Source organism: Theobroma cacao, chromosome 3 (assembly GCF_000208745.1).
Source record: "Theobroma cacao cultivar B97-61/B2 chromosome 3, Criollo_cocoa_genome_V2, whole genome shotgun sequence".
NCBI classification, from domain to species: domain Eukaryota; kingdom Viridiplantae; phylum Streptophyta; class Magnoliopsida; order Malvales; family Malvaceae; genus Theobroma; species Theobroma cacao.
The window spans coordinates 25,865,950-25,883,962 of record NC_030852.1 but is presented as its reverse complement, the minus strand read 5'-3'; the positions used below and the strand labels follow the sequence as shown (position 1 = coordinate 25,883,962).

The 18,013-nt window shown below is 36.7% G+C and overlaps 3 protein-coding genes across 5 annotated transcripts in view; 2 read left to right on the top strand and 1 right to left on the bottom strand.

Moving 5' to 3' along the window:
* The window catches only part of LOC18605101 (probable inactive purple acid phosphatase 27), a 9,969-nt gene extending 3,474 nt beyond the window's left edge, over nucleotides 1-6,495 (top strand). Inside the window, exons 2-13 of one of the 2 annotated variants that reach the window (XM_018116895.1) lie at nucleotides 1,511-1,660; nucleotides 2,319-2,410; nucleotides 2,660-2,726; nucleotides 2,813-2,935; nucleotides 3,062-3,154; nucleotides 3,399-3,528; nucleotides 3,954-4,035; nucleotides 4,126-4,258; nucleotides 4,950-5,155; nucleotides 5,271-5,396; nucleotides 5,564-5,867; nucleotides 6,067-6,495. In XM_018116895.1, the coding sequence (XP_017972384.1) occupies nucleotides 1,511-1,660; nucleotides 2,319-2,410; nucleotides 2,660-2,726; nucleotides 2,813-2,935; nucleotides 3,062-3,154; nucleotides 3,399-3,528; nucleotides 3,954-4,035; nucleotides 4,126-4,258; nucleotides 4,950-5,155; nucleotides 5,271-5,396; nucleotides 5,564-5,867; nucleotides 6,067-6,372 (1,812 nt within the window). In that variant the 3' untranslated portion in view covers nucleotides 6,373-6,495. Of the gene's footprint in view, nucleotides 1-1,338; nucleotides 1,661-2,318; nucleotides 2,411-2,659; nucleotides 2,727-2,812; nucleotides 2,936-3,061; nucleotides 3,155-3,398; nucleotides 3,529-3,953; nucleotides 4,036-4,125; nucleotides 4,259-4,949; nucleotides 5,156-5,270; nucleotides 5,397-5,563; nucleotides 5,868-6,066 lie in introns of those variants that run through there. The other variant, XM_007037917.2, reaches the window with a different exon arrangement.
* LOC18605100 (probable inactive purple acid phosphatase 27) lies at nucleotides 7,052-13,073 on the top strand. Its single transcript, XM_007037916.2, has 12 exons — nucleotides 7,052-7,508; nucleotides 7,912-8,003; nucleotides 8,211-8,280; nucleotides 8,385-8,507; nucleotides 8,696-8,788; nucleotides 9,260-9,389; nucleotides 10,026-10,107; nucleotides 10,205-10,337; nucleotides 10,828-11,033; nucleotides 11,143-11,268; nucleotides 12,108-12,417; nucleotides 12,768-13,073. Exons 1-12 carry the CDS (start codon nucleotides 7,338-7,340, stop codon nucleotides 13,071-13,073), a joined length of 1,842 nt encoding a protein of 613 aa, XP_007037978.2. The 5' UTR covers nucleotides 7,052-7,337.
* Nucleotides 13,153-17,913, bottom strand: LOC18605099 (snurportin-1). 2 transcript variants are annotated; one of them, XM_007037915.2, is made up of 8 exons: nucleotides 17,483-17,913; nucleotides 17,147-17,333; nucleotides 16,937-17,048; nucleotides 16,798-16,849; nucleotides 15,701-15,815; nucleotides 15,113-15,205; nucleotides 14,420-14,563; nucleotides 13,153-13,707 (listed from the first exon to the last, which is right to left on the bottom strand). In XM_007037915.2, the coding sequence occupies exons 1-8, from the start codon at nucleotides 17,842-17,844 to the stop codon at nucleotides 13,591-13,593; spliced, it is 1,182 nt and encodes a 393-aa protein (XP_007037977.2). In that variant the 5' UTR covers nucleotides 17,845-17,913; the 3' UTR covers nucleotides 13,153-13,590. The 2 variants fall into 2 exon arrangements, with proteins under 2 accessions (XP_007037977.2, XP_007037976.2); XM_007037914.2 differs by having other exon boundaries at nucleotides 16,798-17,048.

Genomic DNA, 18,013 nt, shown 5'->3' with positions numbered 1-18,013 from the left:
GATCTAGATTGACCCAAGACCTTGAAGCTCTGATACAAGTTTGTTGGGAAATTGCGGAATTATCTCTAAAGAATTGCCCAAGATCTAACCCAATCCATAGAATAAAGAAAGAAAGAAATCAAGCACACCTACAAGAACACAAGAATTTACGTGGTTCGGACTTTTGATGACCCTACGTCCATGGGCACAACAACAGAGAAAAATTCACTAAGAGAAAAAACAGGAGATTACAAGAACAGTCTCAAACTCACAATTCTTATCCCACGTACACCTAAATTACTTTCTCTAAATCTAGGTGATTATTATTTTTTAAACCATAGGGTCTTTTTATATTATCAAATACAATAACCTTAATCCTAATATAATTAGGAATCTTATCCTAATAGAATTAGAAATTGTTATTCTAATCTAACCAGATTTAAAGACTATTTAATAAAGTATACTAATTTAATTAGAATTAAACAATCCTAATAAAATCACAATTCAAGACTATCCTAACAGAGATATAGTCAGAAGTTTATACATTTTTAATACTCCTATTTTGACCATTAGGATCCACCCCAATCTATGAATTGTCATCATCAAAATACCCAGGATTAAGTGAATGAAAAACGAAGGCAAAATTTCTCTTAACCACCAAAGTTTTACTGTGCTCTGCTTGAGTTGCTCAGAAATTTACAAGCACAAGATTTCTTAGCTTTTGCTACAAAAGCCCGTGATCAGTTTTCTTTGCTGTTCTCTCCCTAATTATAATCCATTTTAATGTTTTAAGGTTGCTGCTTTCCTTCTGATTGATTTGCTGGAAAAAAAGAAACCGGAAAAGAAAAATATAAGAAAATCAAAGCGAAAGAAAAATAGTGATCACCCCTCAGCTTCTAGTGTTCTTCTTGTAAGCAACTGATAGTAGCATTAGCTCAATTGTTGATGTAGGCAACTTTAACAGAGAATATCAGTGTAATTCAGCTGAGATTAATTATTTATCATTATTGGAATATTAGCTATAAACAAACAACTGCCGTTTTTGGTATACTGTTTTGTATATTGCACCATTAACATGATGTCAACAATGTCAAATCTCCCGCTAGCTTTGAGTGTATATCCTCTCTCTCTCTCTCTCTGTCTTTTTTATTTTATTTTATTTTATGTTTTGGATACAAAGTAAAGCTGTAATATTGAATTCCTTGTTCTTAACAAAAAAGGAGGCAGTAATCTGATCAACTTTGCAAAAGTTCTCAAAGAAAGAATGCCGCACAATTGGACAAAAGTAAGACTTATGTGATGTAACATTAATATTAAAAATTGTTATAGTTGACCGGAGAAAGGAGAGAGAAGCTTCAATGACCGGCTTATCTTTCACATGAACCGCATTTTCTGTGTTCATACCCAAGGACGTTGAATTTTAAGTAGATGATCTGGACTCAGACCAATGTGGTCACTTCCATCGATAGCATAGTAAATGGAGAGGTTCTTATCTATGGAGTATGTTTTCATATTGTTGTCTTTATTGCAGTGTTTGAAATTTGGTCCTGCTGCAGCAGTAGCTCATGCTGGGAATGGCGATGGCGTGCAGCCATTGTCCAAGATTGCCATACACAAGGCAGTCTATGCTCTTCATGAAAATGCTTCTGTTAGAGCACACCCAGTTGTTCTTGGGACAAAGGTAAAATCTAACTCGTTCTTGCACACGTTTCGCTGTAAATCTCAATCTATTAGGTCTTTGGAGTTTGAATTTGCTTCCATTAAGATTCAATAGTAGCAGGGTCAACTTGTTTACGAGAGATGTTGAAGCACTTGTTAGTTCTTTAATCAGAATTTATTTGTTCTTGTCTGTCATTCTTTTTGTCAAACAGGCTATTTCGATCTCCATTTCTTTGTTTTATTTTGTCTTTGATGTTTATAACTGCACTGATTATTGCTGACTCAGTGAGTCGTTTTTTTTTTTTTTTAGCCTTTCTGTAATCAGACATCTTTAATCCAATTCAGACATTGATGGAAGTCAAATCTTCTTCTCCCCTTACCCTCCATGAATATAAGTTCCACTTGGAACGGTTTGAAGTCTAAACCTAAGACCACAATAGAATCACAGCACCTTTTCACTAACAGTTAGATCAGCATACACTCCCTTATAAACTCAATGCAAGAATTTCTAATGTTTAGATTTGTGATAAGTGGAGTTAAGGTATAGGCTTTTTGTCATTTTCCCGTTCCCTCCTGTACACCAAAATGCCTGTTTGAACAAGTTTCTCAAAAACTGAAGCATGGTGTTCTGAGCGGCTGAGATACAAAGATTGCTTATAACTGCCTTTGTTTGTATGCAGGGGGGAGATTCTGATTGGGTAACTGTGGAAGTTGAATGCCCTAAACCTTCTGATGATGATTGGATTGCAGTTTTTTCTCCTGCAAACTTCAAGTAATTTTCAACTTGTTGCATCATATTCTTTCTTTTGAAAGGGGTGGCAGGGGTGGGGGAGGTGTATTGAGTGTGATGCAGGAGAGTATTTTCTTAACTTGCAATTTTTTTTTCTGAAACGAAATTTGATAGTTATAGTGTTGGAGGCAATTTTTGAATAATTATCTGATGACTGCATATACCAGACTTTCTTTTCTTCCTCTGTAAATCCTAGCTTGTAGATTAAGGAATCCATTTTTGTAATGGCAGCTCGTCTACCTGTCCACCTAGTGGGGACATGGAAGAGTCTCCACATATATGCTCAGCCCCAATAAAGGTGTGCATTATTGCTAGGTAGCACTCTTTGATCTTAGGCTAATATTGAGACTGTATGCCCTTACACAATGTGTTTTTCTTTTCTAGTACAAATATGCTAATGATTCCAATGCTGAATACAACAAGACTGGCAAAGCTTCTTTGAAGTTTCAGTTGATCAACCAGCGGGAAGACATTTCATTTGCATTATTTTCTGGCGGCTTATCAGACGTATGTCTTATTTTCTCTCCTTTATCCCGTTCTGTTGCTTTTCATGTATTATGCATTTGAATTTCAAAACTTATTACTTCTCTGTATCATATTTCACCCCTGTCCTTGATTGATAATTGGTTGCAGCCAAAACTGGTGGCAGTTTCAAATGTCATAAGTTTTGCTAACCCAAAGGCACCCCTTTATCCACGTCTTTCTCAAGGGAAGTCTTGGAATGAAGTAAGTTTGTCTCTTTACTCTCCATTAATTTTCCATAAATATTTGGATTTTGATTGGAAGCCAAAGCCAAAGCCTATCCATGTCCTACAGTCTGCATTGACTGATCACCATTTAGCAACGAGGCTTTCCAAAATGTATATCTGGTTTTCCTTGCACTTGCTCCTGGTTTCGGATTTTGAACATCTCCTAGATTTTGCTGGGTGTGTAATTTCTGTTTACCTGATTCTCTTAAACGTTTACACAGATGACAGTGACCTGGACAAGTGGCTATAACATTATTGAAGCTGTACCTTTTGTTGAGTGGGGTCTCAAAGGAGAATCTCAGACCCGATCGCCAGCTGGAACACTGACATTCCATCAGAACAGTATGTGTGGTATGGTCCATCTTTTCCTTTGACCATAAAAGTTTTGTCCATTTTAACTTATCTACATGCCAGAGAAAGCAAAAATTCTTGTATTATCCCTCAATATTTTATTTTAAATGATCTTCCTGGTCAAATAGTATTATCTTTAAGTGTTCACCAGGTAAAACTGCAAGGTCCTCATCTCATCTTGCCAAAAATCTTGGCACGCTATAATGTTGGGAAAGAGGAGTTTTTGACAGAATGTGACAAGTTAAAAATTTTGCAGACTTCTTGACAAAACTCATAGGGAGCGAAAGAGAAACTATCAAATATTTCAATGAATTGACTGAAGCTTCCGTTTAGTTTATATTCTTAATTGCAAATGTTTCACACGAGATTTGGAAGATTCAGATTGAAAACAATGGCTCTAACAACATTTTGATGACAAAATGCAGCTCCACCAGCCCGAACAGTTGGTTGGCGTGATCCTGGTTTTATCCATACAAGTTTCTTAAAGGATTTGTGGCCGAACTCAGTGTATGCAACACAAATGACATTTTGTTTCATAGAAATAATGAGGATATAATGAACAATGAGTTCCTAAGCGGTGATTGTTTTTGCGTTCAGGTACACTTACAAGCTTGGTCATAAGTTACTAAATGGTTCTTACGTGTGGAGCAAGAGCTACTCTTTCAAGTCATCACCTTATCCAGGGCAGGACTCATTGCAGCGAGTTGTAATATTCGGAGACATGGGAAAGGTACTGAATGCAGCATGCCTTCACAGATATTCTCTGTTGCATTTCATTTTCCTTTGAATAATACCATTTGATGAATCTTATGGTGCAAATTGCAAATACCGGACAGAGAAGAGAGAAACATGTTTGATTCCTGACTCTTACTGTTTTCCTGCCTCATCTAGTTAATTTATTAAGCATGTATTCATGGTTCTTGGTCTTTGGTTTGCCTCTAGTTTCAGAACTATATTGTGGGAAAGGGTCATGCACCAAGGAGCATCTTTGTTCTGATGCTCCGTTACAACTAATATAGGAAAAAGGGGGGAAATTTTTAACATTTATATCTCAAAATAGTTATTTCTATTCAATTTTAGACCATAATACTGATATAACAGTTATAAGCTTTATAGAGTTAACCATCATGCCATTTGCCTAGCAGCGGGCAAGTAGTTCTAACTGCTTTCCCCCTATCAGCTATTCTGCATATACGTCTCACCAAACTATCTGCAACTTTTAGTTCTTGCTTCCTTGCATTCCCTATTATTATTATTATTATTATTATTATTATGATCATCATCATCATCAGAGAACCATTAAATCTAGGAAACACAAATAATCTGCAGTTTAATAGGGTTGCATGTTCCTTGACACTTAATTGCTGCATAGTGCATAATAGGAATATGAAGAGATTTATAATTGTTTCAACATGTTTCAGGCAGAGCGAGATGGTTCAAATGAGTACAATAATTATCAGCCAGGCTCACTTAACACCACAGATCAGCTAATCAAGGACTTAAAAAATATTGACATAGTCTTTCATATAGGAGATATTACATATTCAAATGGATACATATCACAGTGGGACCAGTTCACATCACAGGTGGAGCCCATTGCATCGACCGTGCCATATATGATTGCAAGGTTTGCAACTCTGAATGCTTAGCGCATGTGCTGTCTGTAAGACGTGAAAATAACTTTAAATGATATAAGCAAATTGCTACTTTGGATCTCACTAAGATTACTTCTTTCAATACAGTGGCAATCATGAACGCGACGCACCCAACTCAGGATCCTTCTACGATGGAAATGATTCTGGTGGTGAATGTGGTGTGGTAGCTGAGACCATGTTTTACGTTCCTGCTGAGAACAGAGCTAAGTTTTGGTAAGTAACATGTATTCTTATTCTGAAAAGATAAGAAGGTTGCAATAATTATGAACAGTTCCTGATGAAAGCTAAGTTCTTATGCAGCATGCAACATTCATAATATGCATGTCATTGCCAAAAAAACAAACAAAATTCCTTGAAGTCAGACTACTTGTCCTTTGCAGGTATTCAACAGACTATGGCATGTTCCACTTCTGTATAGCTGACAGTGAACATGATTGGAGGGAGGGCTCTGAGCAGTACGAGTTCATCGAGAAGTGCCTAGCATCAGCAGACCGGCAGAAGCAGCCCTGGTTGATCTTTGCTGCTCATCGTGTTCTTGGTTATTCCTCTAGCTATTGGCGGAGTGGCTCATTCGGGGAGCCTATGGGAAGAGAAAGCTTGCAGGGACTTTGGCAGAAGTACAAAGTGGATATTGCGTTTTTTGGACATATCCATAACTATGAAAGAACGTGCCCAGTTTACCAGGTATGGCTGAAAATTATCAGTAGGCCATTTATTGAAACTTATATGGCTGGTTCGTTGTACATGCTTTAAAGGATATGCACACAATCTTCACGGCCTATATATCTTTCGAGAGTCAAGGCTGTGTTGTAGAAGTCTCCTACTATAACCTGATTCATATCGTTCTAATATTGCTTTTACTGTTTTATGGTAAATGCTGCAGGAGCAGTGCGTGAATACGGAAAAATCTCACTATTCAGGCGCTGTAAATGGGACAATTCACATCGTCGTTGGTGGGGGAGGGAGCCATTTATCAGGTTTTGGTCCTATCCAGACCTCTTGGAGTCTCTACAAAGATTCAGATTTTGGTTTTGTGAAGCTGACAGCATTCAACCACTCATCTCTCCTCTTTGAGTACAAGAGAAGCAGTGATGGCAAGGTCTATGATTCATTCACCATTGCCAGGGACTACCGGGATGTCTTGGCCTGTGTACATGATGGCTGCGAACCAACCACTTTGGGTTCTTGAAAACCATTATCCTACTATTATCTTCTTTGATTAAAGCAAACAAATGCCATAATTGGTTTCCATATATATATATATATACACAGACACATATATATACACTACTACTTTTTTGTTTGGCTCAAATGGTCGGTCCCTTGGGTTTCTCGTGGCACTGTTGTATGCAAGAGGTGAACTTTGAATCCAGTCGATCTCCCTCATTTATTGTGGCAAAAAATGGTCCAAGCATACATTTCACCACCAAATAGATTATATATTTTACAAATAAATCATAATAGCATTTTTTATCTTATTTTGTTCTATTAATCATACTAAATAATGATATTTTTATTTATTTTTATAAAATATTTATTTTATTATATTTCATGAATAAAATGTGTCATGAAAGTATTACATAAAGATCAATACACATCAAATATAAACTTAAGCTCCTGTAAATTGGATACAATCTTTATCACTCATAATAATCAACTTGACTAAAATTTTTAAATTTAAAATTATAATATCATAATATTTTATTATGTGATGAAGATTATGAAGAAAAAGATAAAATTATATATTAATTGTTCTTTTTCATAATTGAGAAAAAAATTTAATTTTTTTTAAATTATATATATATATATATATATCAATTAATAAATTAAATATTCGGATGACTAATATATTTATTGTTAGTATCATTTTAGATGCATATTTTAGATGATCAACGTGCCGTCTAAGAACTCCTCAGGAAAAACATAAAAGCTCAACAGAGAAAAGCAGAGGTCCCTTCCTACTTTGTTGCAATCGTAGTTGGTTACTAACTTGCTTCTCTTTGCTTATCTTGTCTCTTTCAAACACTTTCAAAACCTTTAAAACAAGTCAAACGAGAATAATTCTGGGGATCCTTCTGAGAGTCTTTGTTCTTTTCCCTTTTCTTTTGCCTTTTTTTGAATTGAGAAAAGAAAGAGAGTTTTGATTGCCTGAAAATGATATGGTTTTGGGTGTTTCTTTTACTGGCTGCAAACTTAAACTTGGGTTGGGCTCACATCAATGGAGCAGGAGAACATCCGCTGGCTAAAATCAATATCCTCAAAGCTACTCTTGCCCTTCATAACTCAGCTACTGTTAAAGCTCAACCGGTTCTTCTTGGTTTAAAGGTACAATCTGTTTTATGCTTTTACTCTCTTCCTTTTTGGTTCACTTATCGGCTTTTGAGAAGTTCCTTTTTTCAAATAAAAAAATGAATAAATTTGGGTTTTCAAGTTACAAAGAACTTCCAAGTTAACTTCTTTGTGACTGCTTGATGATCAATAGAAATGTTTTTGGAATGCGGCATGTCACCTCATGTTTGAGGAGATGATCAATAGAAAAGTGGCTAACTCGAAGTTGTTAAATTTATGATAAGAACGTTATGTTTCTAGTTACTGTAAGTCTTGACCAACGAATTGGATTAGTACGATATTTGAAGTAATGAGTCCTTGGTAGTTTGACACTTTTACTGAGTTTGCCTGAGTTTAGGAGCATAGATTTGATGTGTGTTTTTCATTTGTATGATCACAGGGCGAGGACACTCAATGGGTAAATGTGGATTTTATGAATCCGAATTCATCTGTGAATGATTGGGTTGGAGTCTTTTCTCCAGCAAAATTCAAGTAACGTCCATCTTTCACAATTTCAACTGCAACTCATTAATTGTGCTTGTTATCACCGAGGTTCCTATGGAAACTCATTTCATGAACACACCAAAATTTCTTAATTACAGTAATTAATAGGATCCTATTCATTCCACCCTGTGATAACTTCACTAGGGAATTTTGCATTGTTTGCGAACTTAGAGACACTTTGTGATGTTATGGCAGCCCATCAACCTGTCCACCGGTGAATGATCCAAAAGAACAGCTTCCATATATCTGTTCAGCTCCTATAAAGGTGTGTGTGGTGTAACTTTTGATATTAATAAGGAGACTTTAGTATTTACAATTCTATGATTTGAAAGCTCATGCACTCTGCACACTTTTCTATGTGTGCTCCAGTACAAGTATGCAAATGAGTCCAGCTCAGGTTATACAAAGACAGGCAGAGGTTCTCTGAGGTTCCAGCTTATAAATCAGCGAGCAGATTTCTCCTTTGCGTTATTTTCAGGTGGATTATCAGATGTAAGTTCATGACTCTTGTCCCTCCAGTTTATATTTTGTTTTTTTTTTTAAATTCACCATAGACCTTTGCAAAAGATTTTCACACATCACCTTGATTCATCTTAGTGCCTCTTCATTCTCTTAATTGATTATCTTCTACAAATGTTGACGAAAATTTTGTTGACTGACTTGACATTTCAACATTACAGCCAAAATTGGTGGCTATATCAAATTTCATATCGTTTGCAAATCCTAAAGCACCCTTGTATCCACGCCTCGCTCAAGGGAAGTCTTGGAATGAAGTAAGTTCTAATTAATGTCTCCTATATAATTTTCCCCCAAAAATTAGAATGCTATGATTCCTTTATTAACTATTGCCTTGTTTTCTTAGCTGGGGAAATATTTCATTTATCTGCCCAAAAGAAAGCAATTATACTTAGTTAATCAGATTTCTGCATTAGCTTATCCAGCAAGTGTATCATCCATGACAAGTTGATAAAATTCTGTAAAGCTGTGAAAGCGAAGGGATATAATACCCTCTTTATACACTAATATGATAACTGCGGTTCTTTTGCGGATCATTGTCTTTCTCTAAGATGCCATGTTGAAAGTTCCTGAATGAATTCATATCTCTGCCTATCTGAAGGTACTCTGGTGTAGCAAACATATTATGATTGTGAATTAATTTGTATTAAATCATAAACGTTGTTTGGTCTGCTATGCTGTTCTTTTTATTTATCTAGTATTCAGGCAATCTTTGATTTGTGACACAGATGACTGTAACCTGGACAAGTGGCTATGACATAGACGAAGCTGAGCCATTTGTTGAATGGGGTAGAAAGGGAAATTTGCAACTTCGATCTCCAGCAGGAACTTTGACGTTTAAACAGAACAGCATGTGTGGTATGGACAGACTTACTTATGATGTGACTTTGATGCTTGAATACATGTTATAATATTGCTTTGCATGTGTATATACGTGCTTGATATGGATTTTTCATTTTCCAATAAAAAATTACTAATACGTCAACCATAATTCCTCCATTGTCAATCAAAACTCTTCCTGTTTACTTCAAAGTAGTGGCTATTAATTACCAAAAGCATTCTAGGACTGCACTTTCTTGATTTGTGATTGAGTTATTTTAGTACTAATTTCGTAACTTTGAAGTTTTGAATCATGATGTCTCCTACTTGATTACTTCTAGTTATCTGCAAGAATAAGTTTCCTAGTTTCTTATTTCGTGAAGGATTGTAAGACTAAGAAGAGTACATTTCATCCTTGGCATTTTATATCCTGCACTATATGGGACCATATGAGTGGATACTTTATTATCTCTCTGTGTCATGACTTTGCATGTGACGAACTCGTAACATCCAAGTTGCTATCGTTTTTGTTGAACTTGACTAGGATTTTATTTCCTTGACTCAACCATAAACAAAACAAGTATATTACCTGAAAAATATTTTTAGTTTTTACAGTGTTCAATGGAGTGGGTAGGTAGGCCTATAACTTCATGCAATTACCTAATTGATCTGCAGGTTCACCTGCAAGAACAGTTGGCTGGCGTGATCCAGGTTTCATACATACAAGTTTCTTGAAAAATTTGTGGCCAAACTATGAGTAACCATCTGAAATATCCTTTTTTCCTTTTTAGCTAGATGACGATTTGAATGTTTAAATGATCCCACTTACAAGGTTGCAAATGATGGTGTTCCAGATACACATACAGGATGGGTCACCTCTTATCTAATGGTTCAATTGTCTGGAGCAAGATATATTCATTTAAATCATCCCCATATCCTGGACAAGACTCATTACAAAGGGTCATAATATTTGGCGACATGGGTAAGGTAATATATACAAACCAATAATGAGTTTGAGAATGGGCAGTAGGGTTTGTCAATAGATGAGAAATGCAATAAGATTGGCCAATCCATGCATGTTGTCTGGTTCTCACAAATTTTGATTTTCTATGCACTGACAACTATTTTACCCTTTTTGACTTGTAAACTTTTGGCAAAATGGTGCATTGTGGTCTTCCTATTAGTTTTGCCTTTAACATGCTGCTGAAACCTGCATTAACATTTAACAACCCCTTTTTTTGTACATTTAACTTGCAATAGGAGATAGGATAAAGCACCTAGGCAAATTCTTGCTCAAAAGACAATTGGTGCGCAGAACCACTACTGGGGATTTGATTCCAAATGCAAGCTGTTCCCTAGTTCCCCTTTAGTTATTATTATTATCTTTGAAAGTTTAGTAGTTATTATTATTATTAGCTGTTTTCTTTGGACAAGAAATTTTTTACATGATTTGATGAGATTTTCTAACACCTGACAGGCAGAACGTGATGGTTCAAATGAGTATAGCAATTATCAGCCTGGTTCACTCAATACTACAGACCAACTCATTAGGGACTTAAGCAACATCAACATAGTTTTCCACATAGGAGACTTATCATATTCAAATGGATACATTTCACAGTGGGACCAGTTCACAGCACAGGTGGAGCCTATAGCATCAACTGTTCCATACATGATTGCAAGGTGTCTGTCCTTTCTCGTGCAGCTAGCATATATTTTAAGACTTACTTCTCTGTTTGAATCTGGCCAAATAAGATGTTGTTTGAAACGTTTTGTGTCATTTGTGCTGCAGTGGTAATCATGAACGTGATTGGCCAAACACAGGATCATTTTATGATACGACAGATTCAGGTGGTGAATGTGGTGTGCCAGCAGAAACCATATTTTATTTTCCTGCAGAGAACAGGGCAAAGTTTTGGTAATTTAGTAATACTCTTCTACAACCAAATCTTACCACTTTTCTCTTTTTGGCCAAAACAATTCTTGGCTAAGATTCAAGAATCTTAGCTGAAGTATTCAGCATTAGCAACTAATTAGCAAGTGTAATTTATAAGGTAATGCTGAAATTTTGAAATTATATTTATATAAGAAAAAAAGATACGGGAATAAAATATATAAAAGAAAGGAGCAATTTAGATTGCATGTCTAGAATGTTGAGAGAGCATCCTTGAAACTAGTAAAACTCAATAAGGCATTTAGACAGGGCATTGAGGATCCCAATAAACAGGCATTCCAAACGTCGACCAGCTGAGCTTTCAGTCAGTTTACTTCACATGGCTTAACTTAGCTAAACAGTTTGTTCCTTGGGCCTACTATGCATTGATGTATGCAAAGCACCTTTATATATGTACTTTTATCATGTGTGTCACAAGCTTTAATTAATGCTTGACTAAAGTTTTCATTACTCATTTTACATTATCCTGTTCTTATAGGATTATTTTTACTCATTGATAGGATAAGGATTACACCAAAAATAAGGTATAATGGAAACAAATTACTATCAATATAGTTTTATCCTGTCCTAACCACAAGCATATGCACCAAACACAACCTTTAATCTTGTAGTCCTTTTTCTCCCTAATTAGGAGCTGGTGCTATTAAGAAACAAACGATTCCAACTTCTGTTAGACCCGGTCCAGTGAATCTTTTTGGGCTATATTCAACTTCTATACCTCCTTTTTGCCAAAAAGGATTTGTCTTCAACTTTTAACTGGATTTTCAATTTGCATGTTTAACATTTATATTCTGAAAATGCAGGTACTCCACAGATTATGGCTTATTTCACTTCTGCATAGCTGACAGTGAACATGACTGGAGAGAAGGATCAGAACAGTATAGATTTATTGAGCAATGCCTTGCATCAGCAGATAGACATAGGCAGCCTTGGTTAATCTTTGCAGCTCATCGTGTCCTTGGATATTCCTCTGATTACTGGTATGGGCAGGAGGGTTCATTTGAAGAGCCTATGGGAAGGGAAAGTTTGCAGAAGCTTTGGCAGAAGTATAAGGTTGACATTGCCTTCTATGGCCATGTCCATAACTATGAAAGAACATGCCCAATCTACCAGGTATGTCTAATTGCGAATGCTGAAAGATCCTCAAATCCACAGTGTCGCAATAAATCCTGGCATTCTTGTATGCAATTTCATACCCTGAAACTGAATTATTGATAAGCATCAATATCTTAGCATAACCCACACTCACATACCTTCCATGAACATAAGACTTTATAGCAAGATCCTTTAAAGGCATAGTGAACTACAAACCATCTTATCATAAGCAATGCCGAGTGACTGTTTTGATCAGAGTGATAGTAATAATCAATATAGCTTCTCCCTCTTATCCGTAACAGCTGTATAGGGAGTAGTTGGATAATATGTTTTTGACTATATGCATAAAATCCTTATGCTATCTGCAGAATCAGTGCGTGAACGAAGAAAAAAATCATTACTCGGGCGTTGTCAATGGAACGATCCATGTTGTTGTTGGTGGGGGAGGGAGCCACCTTTCAGAATTCAGTGAAGTAACCCCAAATTGGAGTCTTTACAGAGATTATGACTGGGGATTCGTCAAGCTGACAGCGTTTAACCAATCATCCCTGCTATTTGAGTATAAGAAGAGCCGCGACGGAAAGGTTTATGATTCCTTCACCATTTCAAGGGACTACAGAGATGTCCTGGCTTGTGTGCATGATGGCTGCGAAGCAACCACATTGGCATCTTGACCTATATTATAAATCTTTGTGCTGAGGAGAATAATTAACTGCATTTCTTTTTATCAGTGGAATTCTTTAGTTGATGTACTTGTCCTATGAAATGTCCTCAACAACAGCATTAATCAAATTTCTTACATCAATTGAATGATACCGTCCTCCATCAAATGAGTGGCTGGCTACTGTAGAACTTGCAAAGTTACAGGGCAAACCTATACAAAAATAATAATAATAATGATTTTTCTTTCTGGCACAAGAATAGAGAATTTTAGTTGAACCTAACATCTGTATCGAAACCCTCCACCCCCTTGCCACTTGGGCCAAGCCGAGTGAAGTTACACATCACATTTATGCCAAAAACTCCTTTGTTTTTGTGCTTGGTAAAATTACAAAAACAGCCATCTCATGCATGCAAGTCATCCAGTGGTGACCTGCAAGGAAGTCTTCAGGAGAACTGTAGTCCATGACGGGGCCTAAACTTAGCATGGTAGGCATACCAACATCAAACCTCCCATAACTATGGACATAGTCAACCGACCATCTCTACATCACAAGGTTTCTTCTCTTGATCATCTGGTGAGTTGATAGATGCTAGTAGATCATCTATCTTCAGAGGAGAATGCCGAACTGTAAACTGGAACACAACCTGCAGAGCAAATTCCAAGCTATTTTATAATTCAAAGATGCACCAGAGGATTATTACATGCAATAATTTGGTAGGCTGATAAAAGAATGGGCATCAGTAATCATTTAGAGCAAAAAAGATGAAATTAAAACACAGAAAGACAAGCATGCATGAAGATAATTGATCTGCAATTGTCTGTCTCTATTGAGAAACAACAGATCTTTGAATCCATGCAGCAGCATGTAAGAAAAGAAACACACTAACCTGTTTCAATTTTGCTCAAGTACATTTCAGGAAAGAGAATCAACTACTTTGGTTGGGGATCAAAAGTTTCTCAACAAGTTGATGCAACGATACGTGCATCTATCCACCCCACACAGAGTTGAGTTCAAATCCCCCATTCCCCCAATTAAAAAGATACTCTGAATGTTGAATAGACGAACCAAACAATCATAATAATATATATTTTGAGGCCAATTTTATAAACTTTTTCACAGCACCACAAGGGAATTAAACAATTATTCCTACCATACTTACTCCTTAATCTATTTCACAAAGAGGTGTAGTACGGAAAATTCGTCTCAAACAATAGCAAAATCCAACATTTTGGCATTGTCATCACATGATTTGGGGAGTTTTGGTTTTGATTTAATAGGATAAGTTTATTTAAGATCAGTTAAAATTAAAGGCAAATATCAACTATAAAGTGCATCCTGAATGATTTTCTACCAACCTTTGAGTAACTATCTGCAAAAGCACGTCCTCGATTTGCCTTGCCAAGATAATTCAAATCAGCCTTGTCAAGCTTCCCATCCACAAAACTCAATCCTCCATCACTAACAGCGAATCGTAAAAGGTTCCCTGAATGCAGCCCTGACTGTGCATTTGGAAGAGTGAGGATATCATAGAAAAGAAAAGAGAAAGCTCAAATTTTAGCAAACTGGAAGAAGGGGAGGGGACGCCTCAATATTTTACAAATTATTTTCCTTTCTAGCTATATTTCATGCACCCTGGCTCATGATAGTAAACATTGCCAGTGTAATGGCACATCAACAAGGTGTAGCTGGGGTTCTCTGTTTCCTTATGTTTCAATTAACAGGCAACATCTATACCCATTACCATTCCCCAGGAGGTCCCCCAACTGATAGAACTAGGGGCTTTGAACTCAGAAGTCATGGATTCAAATGTTAGGAAGGGGAACTAGGATTTATAGGATGGGAGGGAGCTACCTTCATGTAAGTAGCTCAAAGCCCAACAGGCACACAACTTACCAAATTGATGCAACCGCTCACTGTATTGATACATTATAAACTTTAAAGAATCAAATATCGATGTCAAATTATAGATGAAGAAATCATTACACTTAGTTTAAAGCAACAATTAACGCATTACGTCTCTGGCTCAGTATGGGCATCTACTACCATACCTTCTGTATGATATCCCCATCTAAGTAGCCAAAAAGCACAGGTGGATCATCTGATGTAACCAGTTTTCCATTGTCTTGCAACTCCAAAACTACCTAATAACAAACGAAAGAAGAGCAACTGAAATAATACTGTTATGGCTTTACTCCATATGTATAAATTTATCAAAAACAAGATACTAGTTTTTTGTTATTTGTCTTAAACTCCAGAACTATATTTTTCTCTTTACTCCAGTTTAGTGCAAAAGGGTAATGTAAATGTTATTTCGTAGCTCCAGAAAACTTTGTTTTTAAATTTCATAGCTAAAAGTTATTCTAGAAAGAGTAATTGTCTGAACCAAGCCATGAGACAGCACATGCATTTTCTCTGTTATATCGCGTATACCAATTGATGATCATAAGAGGAACTTATCCATGTCAAAATTTCTATTTACAGAATATACCTTGTGCAAATTAATTACATTAATCATTGCTCTTCAGCAAATAACAATGAGAAAGAAACATATCCTAATTAACTAATTTGAGGGAGTAACAAGGAAGGAACAAGGGCATAGGAAGCATAGCTGAATAATAAATGTTACGTCAAAATACCTGTTGTTGGCTTGGAATCTCTCCTTTACTATCTGTGTCAATAACATATTGACTACAGTTCTCATCCTTCCAAACTAATACCAGAGGCGTGTTTCCAGTTTGATAGTGCGCATGCCTATGAAGGAAAGAAAACAAAGATCAACAGTGAAAAGACACAAACAGGAGAGAGACTAAATATGCTACAAATCAATATTGAGAGGTTCTAATGCTAATACAAAATTTAAGAACAGGAAAAAAAAGAATAAGAAAAAGCAATGGCTTTCCATCTTCCACAGTGGATGAATAAAAAAAAGGTTTTATCTATGCTTTACTAATACATCTTACCTACTAAATTAGGAGCAGCGTCCTTCCAACCAATGAAGAAAGTCCAATTTTACAACTCTTTTTACTAGAAAAATCCATTACAATAGGCAAAGACATCACTGCATACTCCTAAGACTCTCATCCCATTATTGAACCAGCACCACACAAAAGCTAGGCACACCAGCTTTGAATAGGTACTCTAAATTTACACCATACTTCAGACTACAAAATTATACCAATTCCTTAGATCACAGGAGAAAATTAAAATGAAAGCAATACCAATCATCCATGCAAAAAACCTTAATGCTCCATCTCTTGAGGCTTGGTCATGCTAGAAAAGGCACCATAGATGAAAGACATTGCTATGAAATGGAAATGCATTAAACAGAACTTCTGGTTTTTACCAAGATATGGTGAAGATATTTCGATGCTCAATCAACCAAAATTTTTGGAAACTACATTACAGTATTTTTCCTCATGATTGTGGACCCAAAAATAAGAAGGGCTGCACCTACTGGGCTCAGAACAGGCTTACCTTTTATAGTTACTGATAAGTGGCTCAGCACATATCAAGCACCCCATATAAAGGAGCCCCTCGGAATTTGAACCTGCTATCTAAATATGATAGTTGTTTGTGACTCTGTCACGGAATTAGCTAGTCTATCTCAATTCATAACTAACATTAAGGAAACGCAAAAGACATGGCACCAATTACAGAATAAACCCTATTCAACTAAAGACAATGCGAGAAAGAATGAAAAGCTAATCACATATTGTTGAGGAAAAGAACTCACTTGTTATAAAACAATAGCCCATCCTTGACATAAGGCACAACTCCAGTATATGCTGCATATAAACCATTCTGATCACAAGTATACACAGGTACAGTGCTGAATCTAAATTTATGATAACATGAAGGAGGATTGCAAGCACCACTCTCTTCGATCTTCGAGTTCAACCAAAAGAACCTAAACTCAGAAGTGCAATCATAGAGAGAGTATCCATTCCAACAAACCATATCAATCACATAGTAAGTCTGATCCAGCTGCAACAAGAATCAAACAACAACAACCAAATCAAGACCAATCAATATAACAGCACTAATATAATTTTACCTTTTTCCTTTTTAGGGGTTTTCTATACCTCGTGGAAAATGCAGTCCAGGATACAATATGATTGACCGGAACCTGAGCTGTCTCTGGTCTTGGCTCCGGCCGGTAAAGCCGATGGGAAATGATGCAAAATAGAGCCGTTTCGTTGCCTGCTCACTGTGGTTCCGTTTGATGAAACCACGAAGCATCGCTTTCCAGCTGGCCTTGCATATACATACCTATAAAACACACACACAACTTTGAATCTTTAAAAACTTACTCAAGAGCAAATTAAAACGTTTCAAAACGTAGCCTTACAAATCCCTTATTACCACAAAAAAGGTAAAAAATAATAAATAAAAAAAAAGGAGCGGAAGAGAATAATTACCAGTCTTGGCTCAAGCGATCAGGGACGTCGATCATCCACTCAGGAAGCATAAGCTGTCTCGCGAACCATTTTCGCACTTCTGGTCCTCGGAGCTTCGAAGCCCGAGGGACATCGAGGTCCTTCGACAAAGTTCCAGATTCTTTCTCGATTTCAGGTGCAGTTTCGAGTTCGATGTCGGATTGTTCTGGTTCTGATTCAGGGACTGGAGACTGGAGCGAGAGAATAGAGGAAGCCAAGCAGCGCGCTTGCTGTTGAGCGTCGCGGCGATTCTGTTCTTGACGGAGCAGCGAGAGCTCCCTGCGCTTCTGCTGATCGGAAATCGCAGCTCGCTTGAACGGACGGCGGAGATCGTGCGGCGCCATTGCTTAAAGTGCGCACCTTTTCACTCAACTTAACGGACCATACTTCGGTCTAGTCTCCTTTTTCAAACGGTTTAAAATTATAAGCTTGCAAGGCGGTTCATTTAAACGACATCGCATCGCTGTTGTATGTATTGTCTATTTTTTTTTTTAAATTAAAAGGAAACGCAAT

What these genes read in the sequence shown, in the direction of transcription:
- LOC18605099 (XM_007037914.2), bottom strand. Translation starts at nt 17,844, where the DNA reads ATGGCGCCGCACGATCTCCGCCGTCCGTTCAAGCGAGCTGCGATTTCC. An exon ending in ATGGGGATATCATACAGAAG is followed by an intron (nt 14,564 to 15,112) that starts GTATGGTAGTAG and finishes CCAAATGCACAG; the next exon opens with TCAGGGCTGCATTCAGGGAA. An exon ending in TTGCAGATAGTTACTCAAAG is followed by an intron (nt 13,708 to 14,419) that starts GTTGGTAGAAAA and finishes TTTGCTCTGCAG; the next exon opens with GTTGTGTTCCAGTTTACAGT.
- LOC18605100 (XM_007037916.2), top strand. Translation starts at nt 7,338, where the DNA reads ATGATATGGTTTTGGGTGTTTCTTTTACTGGCTGCAAACTTAAACTTG. An exon ending in TAAACAGAACAGCATGTGTG is followed by an intron (nt 9,390 to 10,025) that starts GTATGGACAGAC and finishes ATTGATCTGCAG; the next exon opens with GTTCACCTGCAAGAACAGTT. An exon ending in AATTTGTGGCCAAACTATGA is followed by an intron (nt 10,108 to 10,204) that starts GTAACCATCTGA and finishes ATGGTGTTCCAG; the next exon opens with ATACACATACAGGATGGGTC.